Below are 21,902 nucleotides of genomic sequence, written 5' to 3' on the forward strand. Positions count from 1 at the left end.
TATTGGATGTTTTCTGTTTAGCCTTTCAGAGGAGAGGGAGCACAAAATAACTCACCCATGCCCTCAGGAGTCTTGTTCAGCTTCCAGATTGTCTTTTCAGGTGGCTGGCACTACTGGTTTAGGTTGATCGCGTTTTACGGCTGTGATCCAGAGGCGACTTCTGAGTTCATATTCTCACCTTGAATTTGGCAGACTATGGAACTGTGCTCTACGACCACTTGTAGCCTCTTTTAGTTTCCTAGACTTCTGGCCAGAATTTGAGATAGTGAGTGGTGGTGGTGTTGTTGTTAGTTACTGTTTGGAGTTTTTTTGTTTGTTTGTTTGTTTTTCTATGAACTTATTTTCTGCTTTCTCTTTAGCATACTTTGGTTGCTAGGGCAGGGCTACACTTGCTTTCTTATAAAATTTTAAGTCCAATGAAATTACTTGATCTTTTTTATTCTGAGTGATTATTTCATCATCATCATCTCTCTCTCTTTCTTTCTCTTTCTCACTCTCTCTCTAGGGTTGAACTCAGGGCTTTACACTTGCTAAGCAGGCATTCTACGTCTTGAGTCACACCTCTTGCCCATTTTGGAGATAGGGTATCGCTTTTTGCCCAGGTTGGCCTGAACCTTGATCCTCCTACTTTAGGCTTCCTGTCATCACTGGGATGACAGATACATGCCACCATGCTCAGCTTTTTTCAGTTGAGATAGGGGCTCTTAAGCTTTTTTGCCCAGGCTGGCCTGGAGGTGCCATCCTCCTGATCTCAGCCTCTAGTGTAGCTTGGGAAGGTAGATATGTGTCATCATGCCTAGCTATTGCTTGAGATGCGGGTTTCATGAGCTCCAAGCCCAGTCTGGCCTGGAACCACAATCCTTCCCAATCTCAGCCTCCCAGCTAGTTAGGATCGTAGGCACAAGCTGCCAGGACCCTGCTCTCATCATCTCTTAATGCTATCAGTAGCAGCTTTACATTTTCTCTCCAGCGTAGAATTCAAGCTAGAACGTTTGACAGCGTTTGGTAGCTTGGTGCTGTGCCTCAGCACATGTGCCTTTTGCTTGTTTGTTCACTTAAACAAATTTCATTTACTTCCTCAGAAAAGTGTGATGAAGACAACATGGGGCATACTGGATCCCCCCGTAGGGAATACCCGGTTGAATGTGATTCGGTTGATATCCAGCCTGCTTCAAACCAATACCAGCAGTATAAACGCAGACCTGATGGAGCTGAACAGCATTGGAGTCATATTGGTGAGCCTTCCCCCTCCCACACATTGGCATTTGCCTTTGATATTTCCTGAATATTTAGCATGACTTGCAGATTCATAATGACTTACTTGTTCTGAGTATGCATTCCAGTAATGTCCTCCTGGCCAAGGCCGAGGACCATTGATGGCACGGACAAGTAAGACAACTACTTTATTAAGCAGGTCTCTGCCAGGACTGCTATGCTGGCCATAGACCCACTGACTGCCTATCACAAGCCTGTGTATGATGTGGGTGTGGAGGTATCAGATTGTCTCTGTTGCCCGAATTCTCCAGACACTCTAAGGGAGGTCTCCCCACGCATACACACTCTGTAGGCACAATTAGGGGGAGAGGCTATCCAAGCGCTGGATGTTAGGAAACCAGAACGGACAGAACAAAGTGGTCGTGAGGCACTCCCCACACTGTGTATGGCCCTGTCTGTGACATGGGTAAGGTACCTTGTTAAATGACTTGCCCTGAGCTCTTCACAGTGTAAATGAAAACTTTAATAAGTTAAATTCTCTGACTATAGTGGATGTAAATCTTTGCAATGAAAGTCTTAAATTAACCTAGACTTGCATTCTCAAAAAAAAAAATAATAATGCTTTGGATCATATTTCTTATTTTCAAAATGATCCATGGTTGCTTTATGGTTTAAATCTGCAAAGAAAAGTTTACTGGAAGGCTGTTGATCAGAAAAGGCTCATTATTCTTCATGACATGTAGAAATTACAGGATGAAAACTACTGAAAATGTATCAAACTTATTATTTGCATGAATTGTTTGAAAATAAAAAGGTACTTTCTTTCTGTGAGAAACTTATGTTGGTGTGCTTCTTGTTAGTTTCTCATAGATTCTGTACAAATTCTGGCATGTTGAATAAGCATGTTGAAGTGGTATTTTAAATCCACTTTAAAGTAAACTGTTCCCTTTAATTAGTCTTACTGGACTGAGAACACATCATTTTTACTTTATTAAATTAGTGAATGTATGAACATAGTAGCTTGAGCATTTAGGTAACTGAAGAAAACACTTTTTCTTTTGTAGGATATGTTCTTCAAATATACATGGAATAATTTTTTGCATACACAAGTGGAAATTTGTATTGCACTGATTCTTGCCAGTCCTTTTGAGAACACAGAAAATGGCACAATTACTGATCAAGAGTCCACTGGTGACAATTTGTTATTGAAACATGTAAGCTCATATAGTCTTGTCTTGCTGTTATTCTCTCCGGACTACCATGGTTTTCCATTTCAGGGTCAAACCAAGTGAAGTTTAATGACAGATTAGACTTTAGAGTCCTGTCATGTGTTCATTGCAGTTTTGTCTAATGAATCAAATCCTGGACAAATAATTGTCCTTTAAGAAAAAAATCGTGAAATGGGCATCTTTTGCTCCACCCTGTAATCCTAATCACTTGGAAGGCAGAGATAGTGAGGATCTCAGTTCAGGGCCATCCCCAGCAAATAGTTCATGAGGCTCCACCTCTAGAATAACCACACCAAAATGTACTGGAGGTGTGGCTCACTCCATAGAGCTCCTGCTGAGTTCAGACTCCAGTACCACAAAAAAAAAAAAAGAAAGACCCTTTGGGGACAGGGAGGCACAGCAGCCTGGGCCTGGCCCTTCCTTCTACCATCACCACCCATCCTCGCTGGCCACCTTGTGCCAGTCCCAGGCTAGTGTGTAAAGTATTGTGTTGGATTCTTAGTTAAGTTTTTGCCGAAGGCATAAATCTTCTTTAGTACATTTGAATTTTGGTCAGGCTGTATATAATTCTGACTGAATTTTCCTTGCTGACAGCTCCCAGCTTTGCCTCAGTTCAGTGCTCCTTTGTGGCAGTCCCTGTAACAGTGAGTTTCCCAGTTCTGATTAGAATTCCGAAGTGTTCTGAGGTTCTGGAGTAAACCTATCACCACGTTGCGTGTAGCTTGGCCAGTGACTCATAGCTGCCTTAAGGATGCCACTACTCTGTTCATCTAGACTTGTATTTTGCTTTAAAGTTTGACACTTTGACATTTATATAAAGGTTAACTGGAATATTCTTTCTTATTCAGCTTTTTCAAAAATGTCAGTTAATAGAACGAATACTTGAAGCCTGGGAAATGAATGAGAAGAAACAGTAAGTAAATTATTTTTGAAAAGAATTCAGTTTGATTTAATTTGAAGAAAATAGCAGTTTTCTCCTTTTTCGCTATAGTAAAACAAAAATAAGTTACATTTTAGCAGGTATTTTTCTTTGTTTTGTTTTGGTTTTTTGGCAGTACTGGGGTTTAAATTGAGGGCCCCACCCTTGCTAGGCAGGTGCTCTACCACTTGAGCCACGTCCGCAGTGATATTTTTCTAATTTTTGTTTTATGGCCAGCACCGGGTGCCCTATGTACTCTGCCCTCCCTCTAGGCCCGTCCTCTAAAGGCTAGGCGTTCCAGAAGAACTTTGTTAATGCTTTCTTTGGCACCAGAAGCCAAAATCAGATCGGCAGCCCTGGACAAGAAGCCTTGCACATGGACCTTTGTTTTCACTTAACAGGCTTAAGGGGACTTAGAAGCTGCCCACCAGAACATTTGGGTCTCTGGATCTTACTGTGAAACAAAAGGAGGCTTTTACTAGCTCATTTGAGATCACCCTATCCACTAGGAACATTAGAGGGCCCCAGATCCTCTCAGGTTATCTAGGGGTATTCTGTTTTCCAAGCAAGCCTCCAAGCATAGTATCATTTAGTTTTGTGGCTCCTAAAAGGTTTTTCTCCCTTTACACAAAGATCTCTTCAGTTTGTACTCTGCCATCTGCCGTCAAAAATCTTTTGTTTCATAAAGTCTTAAAACTTTGTAAACAGGCGGTGAAATCACATAGAAAAAACATTTGTCTCAATTTAAGGATTGAACATGGTTAGGAAGATCAGGTCCTATGAAAAGGAGAAAGGAATATGGTCTAAGTTGGCTTGCCTGCATTCAAAGTGCTGTAGTGGCAAGTGCAAGTTCATTAACTCTGTTATCTCAGCCAAGTTCTCAGACCAGCCATAGCTTAACTTAAAAATGTCATTGGTAGTAATTACCTGTGTCACTTCATATGACTGAAGTATGTTGTCTTGTAGGAAAACAAACCAGCAGAATGCTCACCTCAGTCCTGTAATCTAATTAAAAGTCTTAAAACTATGCTAAAAGAAGAAAAAACGGAAAGTTACAGTGATGTCTGGCATCAGTGAATGTGAAGATGCTATGTTCCTGACAACTAATGATTTCTTTTTGATATTTGAATTAGACGTGTTCTGTTAAGTAAGGTTGTTAGATAATCTTGGAATGAGCAAAATATACTCCCCATGCCTTGCTGCCTAGTAATATTCTGGGACATTCCATTTTCAGACTAGTTTCCTAAGAATCCACAGTATTTGCCTATCAGATTATTCCTATCAGTAATCTGAATGTCTGTCCTTTCCCCTTGTCAGAGCTGAGGGAGGAAGACGACATGGTTACATGGGACACCTCACCAGGATAGCTAACTGCATCGTGCACAGTACTGACAAGGGTCCCAATAGTGCATTAGTGCAGCAACTTATCAAAGGTAAGTTGTTTATACAACGTGAGTTATGTCTGTGTTGGAGCACAGAGCAGGTTTAGGGGTGAAGGTAATGTGTTTAGTGCTGTTCGTAGAGTATGTTTTACACATGATCTGGAGTTCCAAGTGCATGAGAGTGTGTTCAACTGCATGGCTCTCAGCCTTGTCCCTGTTCAGATGTCTGCTGTTCTTTCATTTTAGCAGGCACTGGGTGGCTTCAGTATATTAGAGTTACTCATTGTTAAAGAGTGGTGTTTGCTGCATCATGCTTTTTAATATTTTGAGCTTGCAGTATGTGTACACTAGCAACAGAACCACGTAAGCTATAACAGTTCCTGCTTTTTTTAGGGGCGATACTGGTGTTTTAATTCAGGGCTTTGTGCTTGCTAAGCAGGTGCTCTATGACTTGAGCCATGTCCCCAGTCTGTTCTTGCTCTTTATTTTCTTCTGAAGGCCTTTGTCTCACCTGTGGGTTAAGTTCCTTTAATCGGGACATTAAGGCATGTCCCAGCATTTCTTCAATATCTCTGTCACTAGAATGAGGGATCTTGGTCCCTACAGGCTTCTTTTTGTGCCAGCATTTCAATTTGATCAGCCCTAGGTTACTTGGAAGAAACTGTGAATGCCTTTCTCGTGGGCCCCCAGGCCACCAGTCCATCCCTTCCAGAGTGAGAATACCAGGAGCTTTGTGAATGCAGGGGTTCTGCCCCAGTGTGATGGCTAGATCAGAGATTCCTTCCTCTGAGTGCAAGAAATCTGGAACAGAGTTGGTTCAGTATTAGCTTGTTGAAAATTGCTTCTTGGTTTGTCCTTCCAGATTTTTCTCTAAAGAACATTTGTTCAAGAGAATGTTGCCTGTCAAATGTGCAGTCAAGGTCCAGTTGTTACTACCCAATGACAGAAAAATTGAGGGTGCCCATTTTGCTTCTTCCTTAAGTCATTCCCCCATCATAGTGGGATTTTGGTTGTTGTTGGTGTTAATTTCCGTATTAAGGTTTGAGTATGGGGTCTCATGCTTACTAGGCAGGTGCTTCACCACTTGAGCCCCATCCCCCAGCCCTTTTTTGCTTTTAACTTTTTTTTAGATAAAGGTCTCTCATTTTTACCAGGGGCCAGCCTCATACTACAATCCTGTGTAACTGGGATGACAGGCATAGATAAGCTGCCATGCCCGGCCTTTTGCTTAAGATGAGGTCTCACTCACTCTGCCTAAGCTGACCTTGAACTGTGATCTTCCAAGTCTCCACTGCAGGAGTCCCCAGCTGCCATCATAGTTTATATCCTTATTGAAGAGAAATGGCTGTATGATATGATTAAGTTTGTTAGATCAGTCTTTTTTTTCATAGAAGTTGTTTGCTGGGTGGTATCTGTGCCTGTGTGAGCGTGCACCCACACATGGTTGTTTAAGTCAGTATAGTCAGATGACATCCTTTTTGTAGTTAGATCTCAGTTGACAGCCATGGTTTCATTGTCTTTGAAAAATATTTGTGGATCCTTTCCTTTGAAGTTTCTCTAGAATGTAGACTCATCCTTGCATTTATTTTCACATATTGGGTCATTAGGCAGACATTTAGGAGACATTGTCTTGGAGCAATTTGAGAAGCCAGACAGGGTTTCGTGCAGCATTGATTGGCCAGATGCCCATCAGAATAGTTCATCATGGGAGCTGTCATTTGCAGTATTTCCTAAACTTGACTAGAAAAAACTTGGCTCCCTACCCCTCCACACACTTACCTTAAAGACTCACTACCTTTCTCAGAAGAAAGAAACTGGGGCAAGGGGGGAAAAATGACCCAAACATTGTGGGCACATATGAAAAAAGAAGAAGAAAGAAACTTGATGAATCAAGGCGCTTGGCCTAATCAGGCCTATGCTGTTGCCAAGGAGGGGCTGGCTGTGGTCTGGACTCAGAAGTTCATAGTTCAGGCCAGGTTTTCTGACTCCCTCTTCTGAGAGCACTTCCGTAGATGGGGCTCCCTTGCTTGCCATAGAGAACTAGGTGAGCTGCTCTGTACAACCCTTCTCTCCAGTCATCTGTGTGGGTCACTGTAGTGATAATGCTTTTCTCCTTTTCTCATTCTAAAGATCTTCCTGATGAAGTGAGGGAGCGATGGGAGACGTTTTGCACGAGCTCCTTAGGAGAAACCAACAAGAGGAACACGGTAGATCTAGTAGGTTTTACAGGTTACATTTGTTTTTTTTCATTGCTTTTAGTCTTTGCTGTTTATTCAGAAAAGTGTATAAGATTTCCATGTGGCCCAGTGAGTGTGGGCCCATGATAACCTCATACCTCTTTCCCAGGAAGAGGTCAGTATTCACAATATTCTGCTGATTTCTCCAGTCACCTCCTAATTACCTGTCTTAGATTGAAAAAAAAAAAAAGGGGGGGGGCACTAAAAAGCCACCAATTTCCACTATATCCCACATCAGTTTGCACCTCTCCTGAGCCTGCTGTCTAAGTACCTCAGCACCAGCCCCAGCCTCCCTTGGGCTTAAGGCAGGGTTGCTGCCTTAAACCCCAGATAACCCTTAAGCTTTCTGGTATTATCAAGTTGAGCTTACTCTTATTTTGAATAATTCCCAGTTTGGGGGGATTTGTAGATGACTTTGAAACTCCAGCTTTAAAATCTTTAACAGCCAGGGAATAATGGCATTGATAATTTTTGAAAAATTATATTGGACTTTGGAATGTATTTTTTTTAATGCATTAAATTTTAAGGTAAGTTTTGCTTTGTTTTTGCTTTTAAAGAAGGTGGAAAGCATTTTCTTTTTACAAGCATGTGCCAGCTGATAGTCAAGGTGAAAGCCTTGACCTAGAAGTAGTGCTGTCCAGCATTTAACTAATTATTCAGAACTCAGCAACTCTAGTGTTGAAGCTCTAGTACATATTACCGCCTCACTTTAGCATCTAAGTTCCCTGGCAGCCTTATCTGTTCTGCGCATAATTCAAAAATGAGAGGGAGCAGGCTCTGAAAGCTACAGAGCTGTGTTGCACTCCACAGGATTTACAGGCCATCTCAGAGGTTTGGTTTCCTTTTCCAGAGACTTGACAGAGTAGTGGTATACTGACTTTTTAACATGGGCATGATACAGTTAGAAAGTTTGACGATTTAGAAGAATTATGAAATGAAAAAAACTACAAAAAGGGAGTTTTGTGAGTCCTGTCAGTAAAATAGGTCTAAAGATCCCACTGTTTGTGTGTACTGCAGCCCAGCAGAGAAATTGACTTTTGTGATGACAGCAGTGGCTGATCAAAGAAGACTGAGTCACTTGTATGAACATATTACACACTGTGGGTAGTTGGGGTTCTTCTCACTAATAAAATTAGCTGGATTAGATACCCAGAATATCACCTAACCTGAGTGTTGTGGATACTCAAGAGTTTTTGTAGATTAAAACTTCCTTCTTCCAGACTCTGAGATTTATTTATTCAATTTTAGAGGCTCCTGTATTAATTCCTTGTTAAGAATGCAGGTTGGGCTGGTGGAATGCTCAAGTGATAGAGTGCCTGCCCAAGCATGATACCTTGAGTTCAAATCTCAGTGCCACAAAAAAAAAAAAAAAAAAAAATTGCAGGCAACACATTGTCCTTTAAGGGGATTTTTTTTTTAAATGTATAAAGGAATATTTAGGAATAGTAATTCTGATTTTGTTTGGGAAACTTCTTTTCATGGGCTGGTGGAGTGGCTCAAGTGCTAAGAATGCCTGCCTAGCAAGTGTGAAGCTCTGAGTTCAAACACCAGTGCTGCCCAAAAAGAAACTTTTTTTTCAAAAGTAAAGGTCAAAAGTGTCCAGTTAAATTTCTTAACAGCCTTTTAAAAGAATTTTTATCTCACATACCAGCATAATGGGAGAGGGTGATTATGATCAAAATGCATTCATGTATGTATAAAAATGTCGTAATGGCACCCATTAAGATATGCTAATAACCCCTCCCCCCCCACAAAAAGCCCTTTTATCTTAATAGTTAATTCAGGCCAGTTTCATTGTGAGCAGTTCTACAGTAAGGCAGGCAGCACTGTGGTCCAGACAATTCTGGGCTCCTTTACATGCTCCCAGTAGCTCTACTGTGTGATTAATTATTATGTAATAAGGGGTAACATGCAGTGCAGAATGCATACTCAGCACAACACACACACCCCTGCCCCGCCCCCCGAGTCAAACACTTAACACCTGTTCTGCGTGGAGGAGAAAGTCATCAGAGCTCCATCTTCCACTTGAAGTGGAGTTTAGTTCTTTTTGGAACATCACACTTGTACTACAGAAGTATCCTACTATAAAAGGAAATAGGAAGAAGTTGGCCTATACAGCACAAAGGGTCAGATTTGTAGAGCCCTGTTAACATTGCTGACATCCCATAGAGCTAGCCCTACTCCACAATTGTACTGTCACGTTGATCTAAGGACTTCTTTATTCTTTGTCCCAGACCATTTCCTCAGAGCTAGCTCCATTTAGTTTTTAGTTCTTCCAATAGGGAATTTTGCTTTGTAGTTTTTTAAGGACTACAAATCTTCCAAGCATTTAAGAATGCCTATGCATTGGTCCTAGGCCAGCAAGGAGACTTTAACTGTGCTCTTCAGACCCTTCATTTTCTTGCCAGGCTATATCTCAGTGGGGTTGGGTACCATGTTCTAAGTTAAAGAAGCTATTGTGAATATTGCTTTAAAACAGCTTGGTAAATATAGTGGACCTTACCTTTGGAAAAGTGATAAAGCATGTCTGTTAAGTGTAGTGCATGCTCTTAGTAAAGGCACTGTCTCTTAATATATTAATTCCTGGAACTGGCTGTTGAGTAATAGATTGTTCCTTTCCAAAGGGGACAGGTTAGATTGGATCTACCAACTTTCCAGTTACCTCTCCAAGGTTTGTTTCAGGTATAGCTTGAGATAGTATGTTGATTAGTTGCCCTGGCTGTTCTTATTTTTCTCTTCACAGCAAGGAGACATTCATTTATACACTGAATAATAGTCCTCGGTGTGAGGACTACCTGACTTACACAGGATAAGCTATGCTGGCCCGCAGCTCCTGTGGCTTCTATTGCAGCATTTCAATTAAACGCAGATAACTAAAGTGCTTTAGGCTTTGACCCCATCATGCCAAAATATGTCCACAGTGGATTCATAGAATGCCTGTTTTTGTGGAGTGTGTTTATGGCAAATCAAATTTGGTGTTTTAATTATATGTTTTGACTAAACCCTCAAACTATAAAAATTGTCAGGGACTTGGGTAAAGTTAGACAGTAGGAAATGTTTTAGGCTAACTTTGGAAAGCTGAGTGTGTTTCCTTCTCCTGTCTGCTTTTTTCTGCAGTGGGGAAAGTGCATTTTGAAAGCATTAGTGCTGCTTTCCCATCATGGGTAGATGGTATATGGAGGTGGCGTGCGGTGGCAGGAGTGTGCAGGCGTGAATCGCCTAGGGATGCCACAGACTGGTGTGGAAGGAGGGCTTGGTGTCACCAGCCCTAGATTAGGCATATTCTGGGGATCAACAGTGGTATCACACTTGGAGCAGTGAGGAATGAGAGTCCTGCTTATGCTTCTCATTAGTGGGCCTCAGAGTTTAATGACCACATCGTCCTTCAGGTTTTTCTTCGCAGCCTAGGTGAAGCAATCACGTATTTGTGTTTTCCTATAACAGTAGTAAAGTTTAAATTTTATTTTTTTTATTTTAGTTTCTATTTATCATGCATTAATAATACAGGGGGATTTCATTATGATAATTCCATAAGGCTGAAATTTCGTTATGGAGGAAGATAATACCTCAGAAGCTTCTTTTTCATGGCAACATCAAGAGTGTACTTCACTTAAATCCAGGCATGGTGGTACATGCCTGTAATCCCAGCACTTGGGAGGCTGAGGCAGAAAGATCCTGAATTTGAGGTCAGCTTGGGCCTGCTTGACCCTGTCTGAAAAAAAGAAAAAACAAAAAGCAAATACTTCACTTAGAGTACAGCCAGCCTGGTGAGAATGTTCTTATCCATTTGCTGGCTTTGTGTTGGATTTGCATTTAATGTCTTACTAGTATTCATGAATTCAGTAGACATTTGATTGCCTACTGTGTGCCAAACACAGAAGATAACAGTACTAACCAAGCCTGGCAACAGCCCCTGCTTCAGTGGAGGAGGATAAACAAATGAGTGAGGCTCACAGTGCTGCTGCGTGCTGTTCAGGCAGGGAGTTGGGAAACATGTGAATAGACAGATGCTTTAAAATTGGATGACCAAGGAAAACGTCACTGAGGGAGGTAACATTGTGGAGGCCTGAGGTTGGGGTTTCCCAGTGCGTGCAGGGACTGGCATGGTGTCTAGTGTGGCTATATCAGAGTAAGCAAGGGAGAAAATATAAAGGCAGGAAGCTGGAGAGGCACTGAACAACTGGAATTTGCATGACACTTTGTTTTTTGTTTTTTGGGTTTTTTTAGCAAGGTTTTGAACTAAATAGTGACATAATTTGATGTTCTTTTTTTTTCTTTTGGTACTGGGGTTTGAACTCAAGGCCTCATGCTTGCTAGGCAGGCACTCTACCACTTGAACTACACCCCCAGCCTTGATGTACATGTTGAGAACAGACTGTAGCCAGGCAGGAGTTAGGAGCAGGAGACTGGTGAGCTGCCTTGTTAGCACTGGCACAGGTGAGCAACAGTGGCCGGTACGCACTGGCGAGCTGGTGGTGGAGAGCGACTGGCATTTTAGGTTCAATTGTGAAGTAGGCTGGGGAGATGTGAGTGGGACAGGGGAGACAATGACTGACGTTTTAGCTAAAGAAGAGTATAGGTGGCATTTCCTGAGCTTGAGACACCTCAGAAGAAGAGTGAGGGCAAGCATACATCCAAAAGTGTGTTATAAACACCTGACTAGCAAATTCCCCTGTGTATTAATGAGATGGTGTTTAGCTCGTTTTATTAATGCTTTCAGATGGAATTATATGCGCAGAAGCAGTCACAGCTCCACTGGCATGCCTGTGAAGCTGTGTGCACCCTGTGCTAGCAACATTGACTGGCTAAAACTGGCTTGTTTTTAAGAGAAGAACGTTGTAAATACCTCCCAGGATTGCTGTGGGGAGCATGTGTTACAAAGGATGTGTAAGGGTGCCACATGTCTGCTCAGCAGAAGCTTCCTTTTCGTTAATGAGCTGGTACACTCTTGCTTTATAGGAAAAAGTATCCTGTGAGCACTTAAACATGCGAGTCCTCCAAGCAGCCACATTTCTTTAACTCTCTCATTCAGTTCAGCTGGCAAGAGAGTTGTTCTGTTTCCGTGCTCACCATGAGGTTGTACTCCAAAAACATACATTGGCTTAACATAACGTGCACTAGCTTGCTGTTTAAGTAACCCCCTAGAATGCAGTTGTTCCATAAGATGGAGTTGCCACAACCAGCAGTACTCTTCACCTCTGGCATCATCACCTACACCATCTCCCATGCCCTCATGTCTTCTCAGTAACTCTCCAGAGCTAATGTTGATTCAAGTAGGTGCCCTTCATTGACCACAACTCTTACCAGGTACAGTGCAAGTGCTTGTTTCTTAGGGAAGAAAGAGAGAGAAATCATTGGAAACATCATGCAAAGAGAAAAGGAGATGAATGTAAGTTAGGCAATGATTTAGGGAGAATCTCACAAGCCTTACTTCATACAGACCTATTTGGATTGTACTCTGAGCTTCTCGAACCAATGTTAGGACAACTTCTGAAGCAGAGCAGGCCAGTCCCTGTTAACTCCAGCTGATTAGGCACAGCCTCAAGAGTTGGCAGGTGGCAACTGCTCATGTCCTTCCTTAAAAACAGAACGCTTCCATGAAGAGTGCAGAATAAATAGAGAGTACAGTGTAAGTGACCATCAGAAGCAGAATGCTGCTTTCCAGACTTTTATGAGCACATTTATCACCTGCTGTATAGCAATTACTATTAGTGCTGTACTTAATTATTTGTATATCTTGACTTCTAATTAATATATTTCCCCCAATACTGTGTGATGTTTACAGATTCAGAAATCATTTTATCATGAATTGGTTAGAGTTTGTGTTTGTGGTTTTCTTAATGACTGAGTTGGCTATACATTCTGTGATAAGGGCACATTTTCAGGGGCAGAAGATTTGGGCCTTTTTGTGAGCTGGGAAGTATCAAGTTGTAACATGACCAATTCTTTCTTAGTGTGGGCAGGAAAGTTAAGAATTTTAAGTGAAACGGTTATATTTAAACCCGACCTTTCTAGTGGCTCATTAGTAATCCCTTGGGATTATTTTTATCTGCTCCTTTGCTTTTGCCTTCCCCTTTGTCAGTATTTAATTGGAGGTAATTATCAAAGGTAATCATTAAAATATAGTGACTGGTCTCCCTTTTGAGTGTGGTCTCCCCTTTGAGTGTCATGCTAGTGATGAGGAGTGATACCACAGAGGTGGGCAGCAGCAGGCATGTGGTCAGACTGAGGAAAGTTTGTTCTCCATGATTGGGTGGGTTCAGAACTTTACTGGTACTTCTGGGGTTTTTATTATACATTGAGAAAACTGAATATGATTTTTTTCCATAAAAATGCTGATACAAATGTCCAAAACTTTTCTATGTTAAATAGTTTTTTACATTTTTATGCATATAGGTTACAACCTGCCATATTCATTCATCCAGTGATGATGAAATTGACTTTAAAGAAACGGGTTTCTCACAGGATTCCTCTTTGCAGCAAGTGAGTCACGCCTAAAGCTTTGCTCTTTATTTCTATTTTAAATGCTTAGTTTAGTTGTCATTTGTGAATCAGTTTCGGAAACAGATTATATACAGAATGTAATTTGGGGTTATTTATTAGTTAGACAAATGATGTTTAAAAGAGGAAGGTTGGGTACATGACAGGTAGGTTTATATTGATATATTCGCATGGAATAGTTCATATCTGGTAACAGTGAGTAATGTAAATTTCAGGAGAGTTGAATGAGCAGAATAGTTAGCAAGTCATCTCACACATGCTCATTCTGCCAATTTGTACAAGATGAGTTGTTACTTAAATAGATTTGTGTAGCAGAGGCCTTGGTGAGAATAACAGAAATAAGACTAAAAAATGCGTGAACTTTCACCAACATTTCTGACCCAGACGGCTTATTGAAATGATCCTTCTCCTGTTAATGCTGTATCTAAATTAAATTTTAGTTGAAGTAATCTATTGCCACCCCTACCTTTCTGCCCCAAATTCATCTCCATCTGCAACTTTTAATCTTGTGCAAGAGGAAAAAAAAAAAAACAGGCTATAAAAAATGTGTACTAATTTGTCATCTCTTGGTGGTTCTTGGGACAGTGAGGAATGAGTTTTACATTTCTACTGGGTATCAAGTTTGGGAGCTCAAAATTCAAGCCCTTTAGCAAGTGATCAGCTGTTCATATGGGGAAGTTGTCGGTAGCCATTCTGGACCTGGGATATAAAGTACTTTGGTGTGGCAGTACAACTAAGGAAATACCTTCCCACCCTGCACAGAGTGTTGCTTGGCTTTTTCCCTGTAAGTCTCGGCCTCATCCTTTGGCCAAGGTGAAACTTCTGGTGATCATGCAGCTCTGTCTTCTAGCTTCACTTTGCATGTCTGTCATCCTCCAGTATTGGTGGAGCTAAGCAGTTGCTTTGTGCTGACAGGAAGGTAGTTTAGCGTTCAACTTTCCCAGACATTTCAGGACTTGGCAGGCCTCTCTTGATTCTTGACACCAGGTGCCATTTGGCAGCAAATCTCCTGAGCTTAGAGTCAGGGAGCAGCAGACTCAGTAGGGGTGCTGCTGAGGAGGGGAAGTACCTTTTTGAAAAGTACACACCTAGCTTTTCAGGCAGCACTACCACAGTGACCCAACATGACTAATTGTGAGCTCTCTGCTACTGCCCAAGGAAGCGCTTAGACAAGGGCCTCTCCACCGAAGCACTGCAGAGTACTGAAATAGTCAGCCAGGCTGAACCCAAACGCTACACATTGTTCCACCCTAAAATAAATCTTGATAACATCAAACGTCAAGTGAAATCTAGTTTAAGGAAAATGTTGTCCTATCATCTATTTGAAAATACGTTAGTAAACCTGGAACTTCCAGCTTTTATTTCCCCTGCGTTTTTGCAGTGCTGGAGATAGAACTTGGACCCTTGCATGTGCTGCACTGCTGAGCTGCAGCCCCAGCCCTGGACTTCAAGCTGTCCATTCAATACAGAAATAGTTACACTTTAGGCCTCTTTTCTACATGGACCCCTTAATTATCACGCTTTCTGGTTCCAGGATTATGTCTATTGTGGGGAAAGTTTTCAGACATTATTTTTTCTTGTTTGACTCACTGCTAGTGTACATGTATGGAGTAATCAAATCCTCACCAAGCTCCTAGTCATAGGGATTTTATCTACTTCCCACAAGCAGGAAGAATAATTTCCCTTTTCTAACTAATAGCCTTCCATTAAACTTTTCTTTGCATATTTAAACCATAAACCAATCATGGGTTATTTTGAAAATAAGAAATGTAACTCAGAACCAGACACAGTGGCTCACTGCTATAATCCCAACTATGCAGGAGGTAGAGATCAGGAGGATTGAGGTTTGAAGCCAGCCCAGGCAAAAAGTTTGTGAGACACACCATCTCAATCAATCAAAGCTGGATGTCGTGGTATACACCTGTCATACCAGCTCTGCAGTAAGTGTAACTAGGAGAATCATCAATTGGGAGGGCAGCCCAGGCACAAACCTAAGACCCTATTTGAGAAATACCTTTGAAAAAAAGGGCTGGAAAGCATGGCTCAAGTGGCAGAGTTCCTGCTTAAAGTTCTCTTTCACATTTGAAGTTGGACCTCATATTGACAAAGCCTCTGAGTGTGGAGCGCTTAGGACAGGTCATTAAACAAAGTACCTTACCCATGTCACAGATGGGGCCGTATACATTGTGGGGAACGCCTCACAACGTTTGTGCCCCTGCCCATTTTGTTCTGTCCCTAGTCCTTTCTGGTTTCCTAACATCCAGTGCTTGGCTCCTCACCCCCTAATTGTCCTACAGAGTGGGGGGAGAGGGTGCTCTCCCTTATAGTGTCTAGAAAATTTGGGTGACACCCACTGTTGGGCCCTAGCGACCATCTGACACCTCCACCCCACATCACACATAGGCTTGTGATAGGCACTCAGGTCAAATTGAGTTCACAGTGGTTTCTATGGCCAACATAGCAGTCCTGGTAGAGACTTGCTCAATAAAGTAGTTGCCTCACTTGTCCGTGCTGTCAGTGGTCCCAGTGGTCCCCGGCCTTGGCCAGGAGGACAGCACTGGAATGTGCACTTTCTTAATAATCATCACCACCATGTACACTTTCCAAATGTGGATTTCTCCAGGCTCTAAGTACTTTTAATACAGAGTACAATTAAGTTTTCACTTACGTGGGTCTGTAAGCTCTTACAGCTTTAAGTTAAGTCAGGTTTGGAATACAAAGCTTTTTACTAGTTCGTGTCTTCCTGGAAGGGGTAGTAGACACAGAGCTAATGAGGACTATAGTTAATCATTTTTCCTTCTTCTCTGCACTATTGCACAAAGTTCATAGAGTCTGTCAGTTGCTATTATATTTTTGTCTAGATCAACAGATAGAATGAAGGTAGATATGTGTGTGTACATATGGGTGTATGTCTGTATATGTATATCTATGTACATATACGCATGCATACATTTGTAATATATTTACTATGCATTCTGTTACCGAAGCATCTAAAGTGTCAAACACTTCTTGGAACATTTCTTTTCCTTTATGCCCAAAAGAATCACGGAATGATCAATAATGGAACAAAAAAATCTAAAGAAAGAAAAAAAAAATCAAAACAACTTGGAGGGACCCTCCCCGTTAGTGACCAAATTTCTAGTCTAGATAAATTCAGAGCCTCTCTGTGCTGCTTGCTTGGCAGAAGAACTGAATAGCTCCTTAGGACATCTTGGCAGTACCAAGCATCCATTTTACCTCATGAGAGATAAGGCTGTTACAATTCAGAGGAGTTGGTTTCTTTCTTTTCGATACATTGAATTTGAAGGCTGTGTATCATATTTTCTGTTCATATGCCCAAAATCCAGCCCATCACCTAGAACTTGTTCCTGCCCTTCTTCTTTGGCCCAGATTCCCAAAACTCTGCCTTTGATACACTCCAGGCCTTCCCCAGTGCAGTCCTGCAAAGCCACTGCATCTGGAGATAAATTGTGAACAATGGCCCTGCTGCCGGTTACCCTGACCCCATGCCCCCATGTCATCTCTGTGAGCCAGAAAGGAAACAGCATGGAGGTATGAGTGAACAGAGGGTGTAGGTGAGAGGGAATTGCAATTTGGATCCTCTCTGTCTAGCCATATTAGATGAAACTTTTTTCAGACCTCAGCAAGAGATACCTTCCAAAGCCAAATATAAGGTTTATTTTTTAATTACCTGCAATTTGGATTATCTATGCCATAATTCCCTGCCACCAGAATGAGTCATCATTAACTGTAGATGAATTTCTGCAGTGGGCATCTACAAGTTGGATTATGTGCTCTGTACAGATGTGGGTTCAAGGTCAAGTCTGTTGACTTAGTACAGCTGCTTCCTTCTCAGCAAGTGGCTGTGGAATAAAGCTTCAGTTCAGCAAGCACTGCTGCTGCTGCCCCTTGTGGGTTCACCTGTGGGAAACGGTGGCCTATTCATGTGGAACACACACAGGGTCATTTGGCCCCTATGATTGATTATCTGGGTGACAACGAGGAGGCAGCACTTGCTTGTCTTCATTCCTTCTGATCATTGGTTAACTGTTTGCTTAAAATTAGACTCACCATTTTTGTAGAGTCCAGTGTAACATTCCCCATGTTTCAACCAAGAAGACCCTCCTGAGCCTGGTGCTTACTAGAATGGTGTAAGGAAACACCTCCTGTGTGGGCTTAACGTCCTAGGCTTTTGAGTGGTTTCAGATGAGGTTAAACTTTCTGTCCAGTCCTTAAGGTAGGCAGTATAGAAGTTCCTTCTGTCTCAGACACTTCCCAGTCTCAAAGACTTTAATCAACATTTTATTTGTAGAATCACAATTGTATTCATCAGTCATTCTTCCTCTGGTGCTGTTTTGGTGTGATGAATTGGGAGGGGGTGACAGAAGGTGATGGTTGGGTGGGCGGTCAGTGCTTGTTGGTTGTGTCTAGAGGTGATGAATGCACCTTATAATTTCAGACTGTTAAATGTCTCGATCACTTCTTCAAACTCAGCTTAACCCAAACCTCTCTAAAGATTATTTACAGTAGAGGACACTGTAGTCACTTATCATTTCTTAACAGTGGTATGTGTATTAGAACAATTTGTAGACCAAATTTCAAACATTTCTTTTTTTTTTTTTGCAAAATGTGTCTGAAATTATTTGATTTTTTTTTAAAAAAGAAACACACCAACTTTTAAAGTCATATGACTGTGAGATAGGTGATTTCTGAAGCACAAGTGGGCAGATAGTATGTAGAATGTCCTTAGAATCACGATATCACTGTCACTGGTCCTGGGGTTGCCAGGCCTTTTCTGATTATCAGATGCAACAAATGACGTCCAATTTTATTGACCAGTTTGGCTTCAACGATGAGAAGTTTGCAGATCAAGATGACATTGGCAAGTGAGTATGTTTTCCTGTCTCTGTAATTGTCCCCTGCACTCCTCTTTGTGACACATTTTTGTAATTCTGCTGGATTCTTTGGCATTCCTGAGTTAGGAGGAACCTACCTTCCCTGGTGGTTCTTTAGCTCCACTGCATGGAGTCCTGCGACTGGGCAATCAGGACAGTTAGCTAAACTTAAAACATTACTCCTTGGACTTGATCTCTTTCACAGAGCTTTATTTTTAATCACCCCTTATTATTTAATTTATTTGATGTTATTTATTTTTTGAGATGAGGTTCTCACTATATTGCCCGGCCTGGTCTCAAACTCATGAGCTCAAGTGATGTTCTCCCCTTAGCCTCTGGAGCATGTGCCATCATGCTTGACCTCAAATGATCCTTTTTGGAGGCTGAGTCATCATTCTGCTCTTGTCAGTAGTGTTTAGTAGCATTGCCTTAAGTAACTAATCCCCATGTTCACTACTGGTCTGAGGCGAGGTCGTGATGGGCCATTGCACTCTGGCAGGTGACTGAGTTGGCAGGAGTAGCTCTGCCTGTGTGTTCTCTGTTCTGGGGAACTCATCATAAGGAGATGTAGGTTTGTGTAAGAGAGGCACAGCATGGGAATTACAGTACTGTACAGGATTAGGTACTTCACAGGAATGAGAACCAATGGTCCAGCAGCTGACTAGGGAAAAGCAGAGAAATATACAAAGAGAGGTGAAGGGGAAATTGTAGTATCTAGGATTTAAATCTTGAGTGTGATAATCAGTCCTTGTGCCTGTGAACACACAGTGTCTGCTGTGGTGCCTTGCAGCAGTCATTTTTCAATAATTTGTTGAACATTGAAGGCTGTTGTTTATTACAAATTTCAGTTTACAGTATATGAGAAGCTAAAATATTTTTACAGCACACTCTGTGCCGTAAACATGCTGTATTGGCACAGTGGGATGGAGACTCCACTGCGAATAGCAGGAGTTGAGCACTGACAGCTGCCATAAGGATTGGCTCATCTAAATCCAGAAAGAGCAAGGGCACTCCACAAAAGAGATTCTTCCCGAGATTAGATCCGCACCTCAAACCTGCAAGGTCCCCACTTGACATTTTGGAATTTTCCTGTCTAGATTCTCACTAAGTGTTACTAGTTAGAAATCCATAATCTCCTTGGTGCTTGGAATAGTGATCGATTAGAACAGATTGGTTAATAATTATACCATAGCCCTACCTGTTCAGAAATTAATTAATTGGCCATGGGTTCATTTGCTCCTTTATTGCTTCTGGATTATGCCTTGTTAGGACATCAGATTTCAGGGATGCCTGTGTATTTTGGGTATGAATTTGACTATAACTAGAGAAAGTCTGGTGTTGGGCAACATTTTTGCACTTTTTCATATTTTGACTTGGTTTTTCTTTGCAAATATTTTAACTAAGTATTTTCTTAGTTATTACTATGGTTTTTGGAACCATGGTTGTCACCTAAGATGTTACAGATCCTTTATAGGAAGGCTTATAGGGTGCCTGCCTACATCTCCAAAGGCTTCCTCCCACTCCTGCCCTTTCATTTCTTAATGCCAGGGGAGGTGGCATCATTTGATACATGAAGACTGTTTTTGTTGATTACTAATAGGAGTTGTAATGATACTATAAATATTTTAAGTTTTGAACAGTTTATGAATACTGTTTATAGGAGCCTAGAGATAAGATGATTAATAATTCTTATCTTTTGTTTATAGTGTTTCTTTTGATCGAGTATCAGACATCAACTTTACTCTCAATACAAATGAAAGTGTAAGTATATGTGTTCCTGTTGAGCAAAATGGCATTGGAGAAGTGGAGAGGTGGAAGACTGGAATTGGGTTGTGCTGGAGCTGGAATGTGGTTGCCCTTGTGCCCTAGGATCCTCTGTACTCACATCCTAGAGCTATGTCACATATGTCATCCACTCATAATGCCTCCCTTATCCCTGTGGGTATGAGTTCACAGCCCTGACTTAAGATGTGACCAAGCTAATAAACCCAGGGCCACTTGTTATGGCAGTGTAGACATTTGGCCTCAAATAGAAAACTGTAGTTTGTCCCCTTTCTGTTGCCTTGAAAGAAAGTTGGGCTACATCAGGGACAGCCCTCTACCAGGCTTCTCTGGTGACACCAAGACAATTCAAGTGGGCACAGTCTTGACTTTAGGTTGGCTAGCATGAGAGACCTCTGGTTTATTGCTGAGCCTCATCAGCTCATCACTGCTTAGCTGGACTGGTAAAATCAAAGACAGGTCTCCTTGTTGGACAGATCTGGAACTGCATCTCTGGAGCAGAGGAAGCTCTTGGGATTAAACTGGCATTTGACAAAGACAAAGTGAATTAACGAGAAGAATGTGGACCAGGATTCCCATGTGCTCATTGTGAGCGCAGTATTTTTAAGGAACTTTGTATCATTTACACGGAAGATAACATTTGATGCTTTTTACTTTTTTGATTTTATTTTGGTGTATGTGATAGGCACCACTTTTACAGCAAATGGAAAAATGCAATTTACTTTGGTAACTTTGAGGAGAAAATAACTTACTTTAAATTTGTGTTTTTGTGTTACTCTTTTTCTCATTTTTGTTTTTATTTAGGGAAATATTGCCCTGTTTGAAGCATGCTGTAAGGAAAGAATACAGCAGTTTGATGATGGTGGCTCTGATGAGGAGGATATCTGGGAGGAAAAGCACATTGCATTTACACCAGAATCCCAAAGAAGATCCAGGTAAAAGATAGTTCTTTATGTTACAATTACAGGCACTCTACAAGGTAGTTGATTGTCATTACACATGCAGTTGAGTTGTCATGGAGATGTGTCTAACCAAGAGACCAGTGCTTTTGTTCTGACCAGAAGAAATGTCTTTATGCCGGTTCTCCTGCCTGAGTATGACAGCAAAATGATGTGCTTTAAAAAATACTGCTAGTGTTCAGGCATTGTGAAATGTGGCCCAGTATCTTGTGAGTGGAAAATGATGGTGAGAAATGTATCACTTGGGCTATGTGAATGGTTCTCTCGTCAGTGATAATAACAGCTGAATTATATATTGTCTCAAATTATTTCTCAAAGATGATCTATCTTGAAAGACAAGGTCTTGTCTGCTGATATCATCTGGGTCAATCCAGTGTTTTTTAAATCACTGTTATCATAAGAACCTAAATAGATTATGCTTCTACATGCAGAGTTCTTGTTACAAGAGTATTTGTTATCAGAATCTGCATAGTTAAAAGAGAAGTCTTGACCCTGTCACCCTGACTCACTTCTGTGATCCTAGCAACTTGGCAGGTAAATAGTCAGAGGATCATGGTTCAAGGGTATCCTGGGCAAAAAGTTTGCAAGACCCCATCTCAACTAATGGCTGTGCACGGTGGTGCCACCTGACATCCTAGCTGCACAGGAAATATAAGAGGCTCAGGGGCTAGGCCTGCCTGGGCAAAAAGTGAGACGGGCAACAGTGGTAGAATGCCTGCATGGTAAGCACAAGACCCTGAGTTCTTCCCAGAATACCACCTAAGAAAAAGAAGGCTGAGTGAC

At 41.5% G+C, this 21,902-nt stretch overlaps 1 protein-coding gene across 21 annotated transcripts in view; it reads left to right on the forward strand.

Annotated features, from left to right (window-relative positions):
• Ppp6r3 (protein phosphatase 6 regulatory subunit 3) overlaps positions 1–21,902 on the forward strand; it is a 129,027-nt gene that overhangs the window by 84,552 nt on the left and 22,573 nt on the right. For 10 of the 21 annotated variants that reach the window (XM_074050511.1, XM_074050546.1, XM_074050564.1 and 7 more), the window contains 9 exons: positions 1,083–1,235; positions 2,280–2,429; positions 3,293–3,357; positions 4,681–4,796; positions 6,876–6,961; positions 13,379–13,465; positions 18,272–18,369; positions 20,085–20,139; positions 20,965–21,095. In XM_074050511.1, coding sequence (XP_073906612.1) covers positions 1,083–1,235; positions 2,280–2,429; positions 3,293–3,357; positions 4,681–4,796; positions 6,876–6,961; positions 13,379–13,465; positions 18,272–18,369; positions 20,085–20,139; positions 20,965–21,095 — 941 coding nt within the window. The remainder of the gene's footprint in view (positions 1–1,082; positions 1,236–2,279; positions 2,430–3,292; positions 3,358–4,680; positions 4,797–6,875; positions 6,962–13,378; positions 13,466–18,271; positions 18,370–20,084; positions 20,140–20,964; positions 21,096–21,902) is intronic. The other 11 variants (XM_074050574.1, XM_074050580.1, XM_074050535.1 and 8 more) reach the window with 3 other exon arrangements.

Source organism: Castor canadensis, chromosome 1 (genome assembly GCF_047511655.1).
Source record: "Castor canadensis chromosome 1, mCasCan1.hap1v2, whole genome shotgun sequence".
Classification (NCBI taxonomy): Eukaryota; Metazoa; Chordata; class Mammalia; order Rodentia; family Castoridae; genus Castor; species Castor canadensis.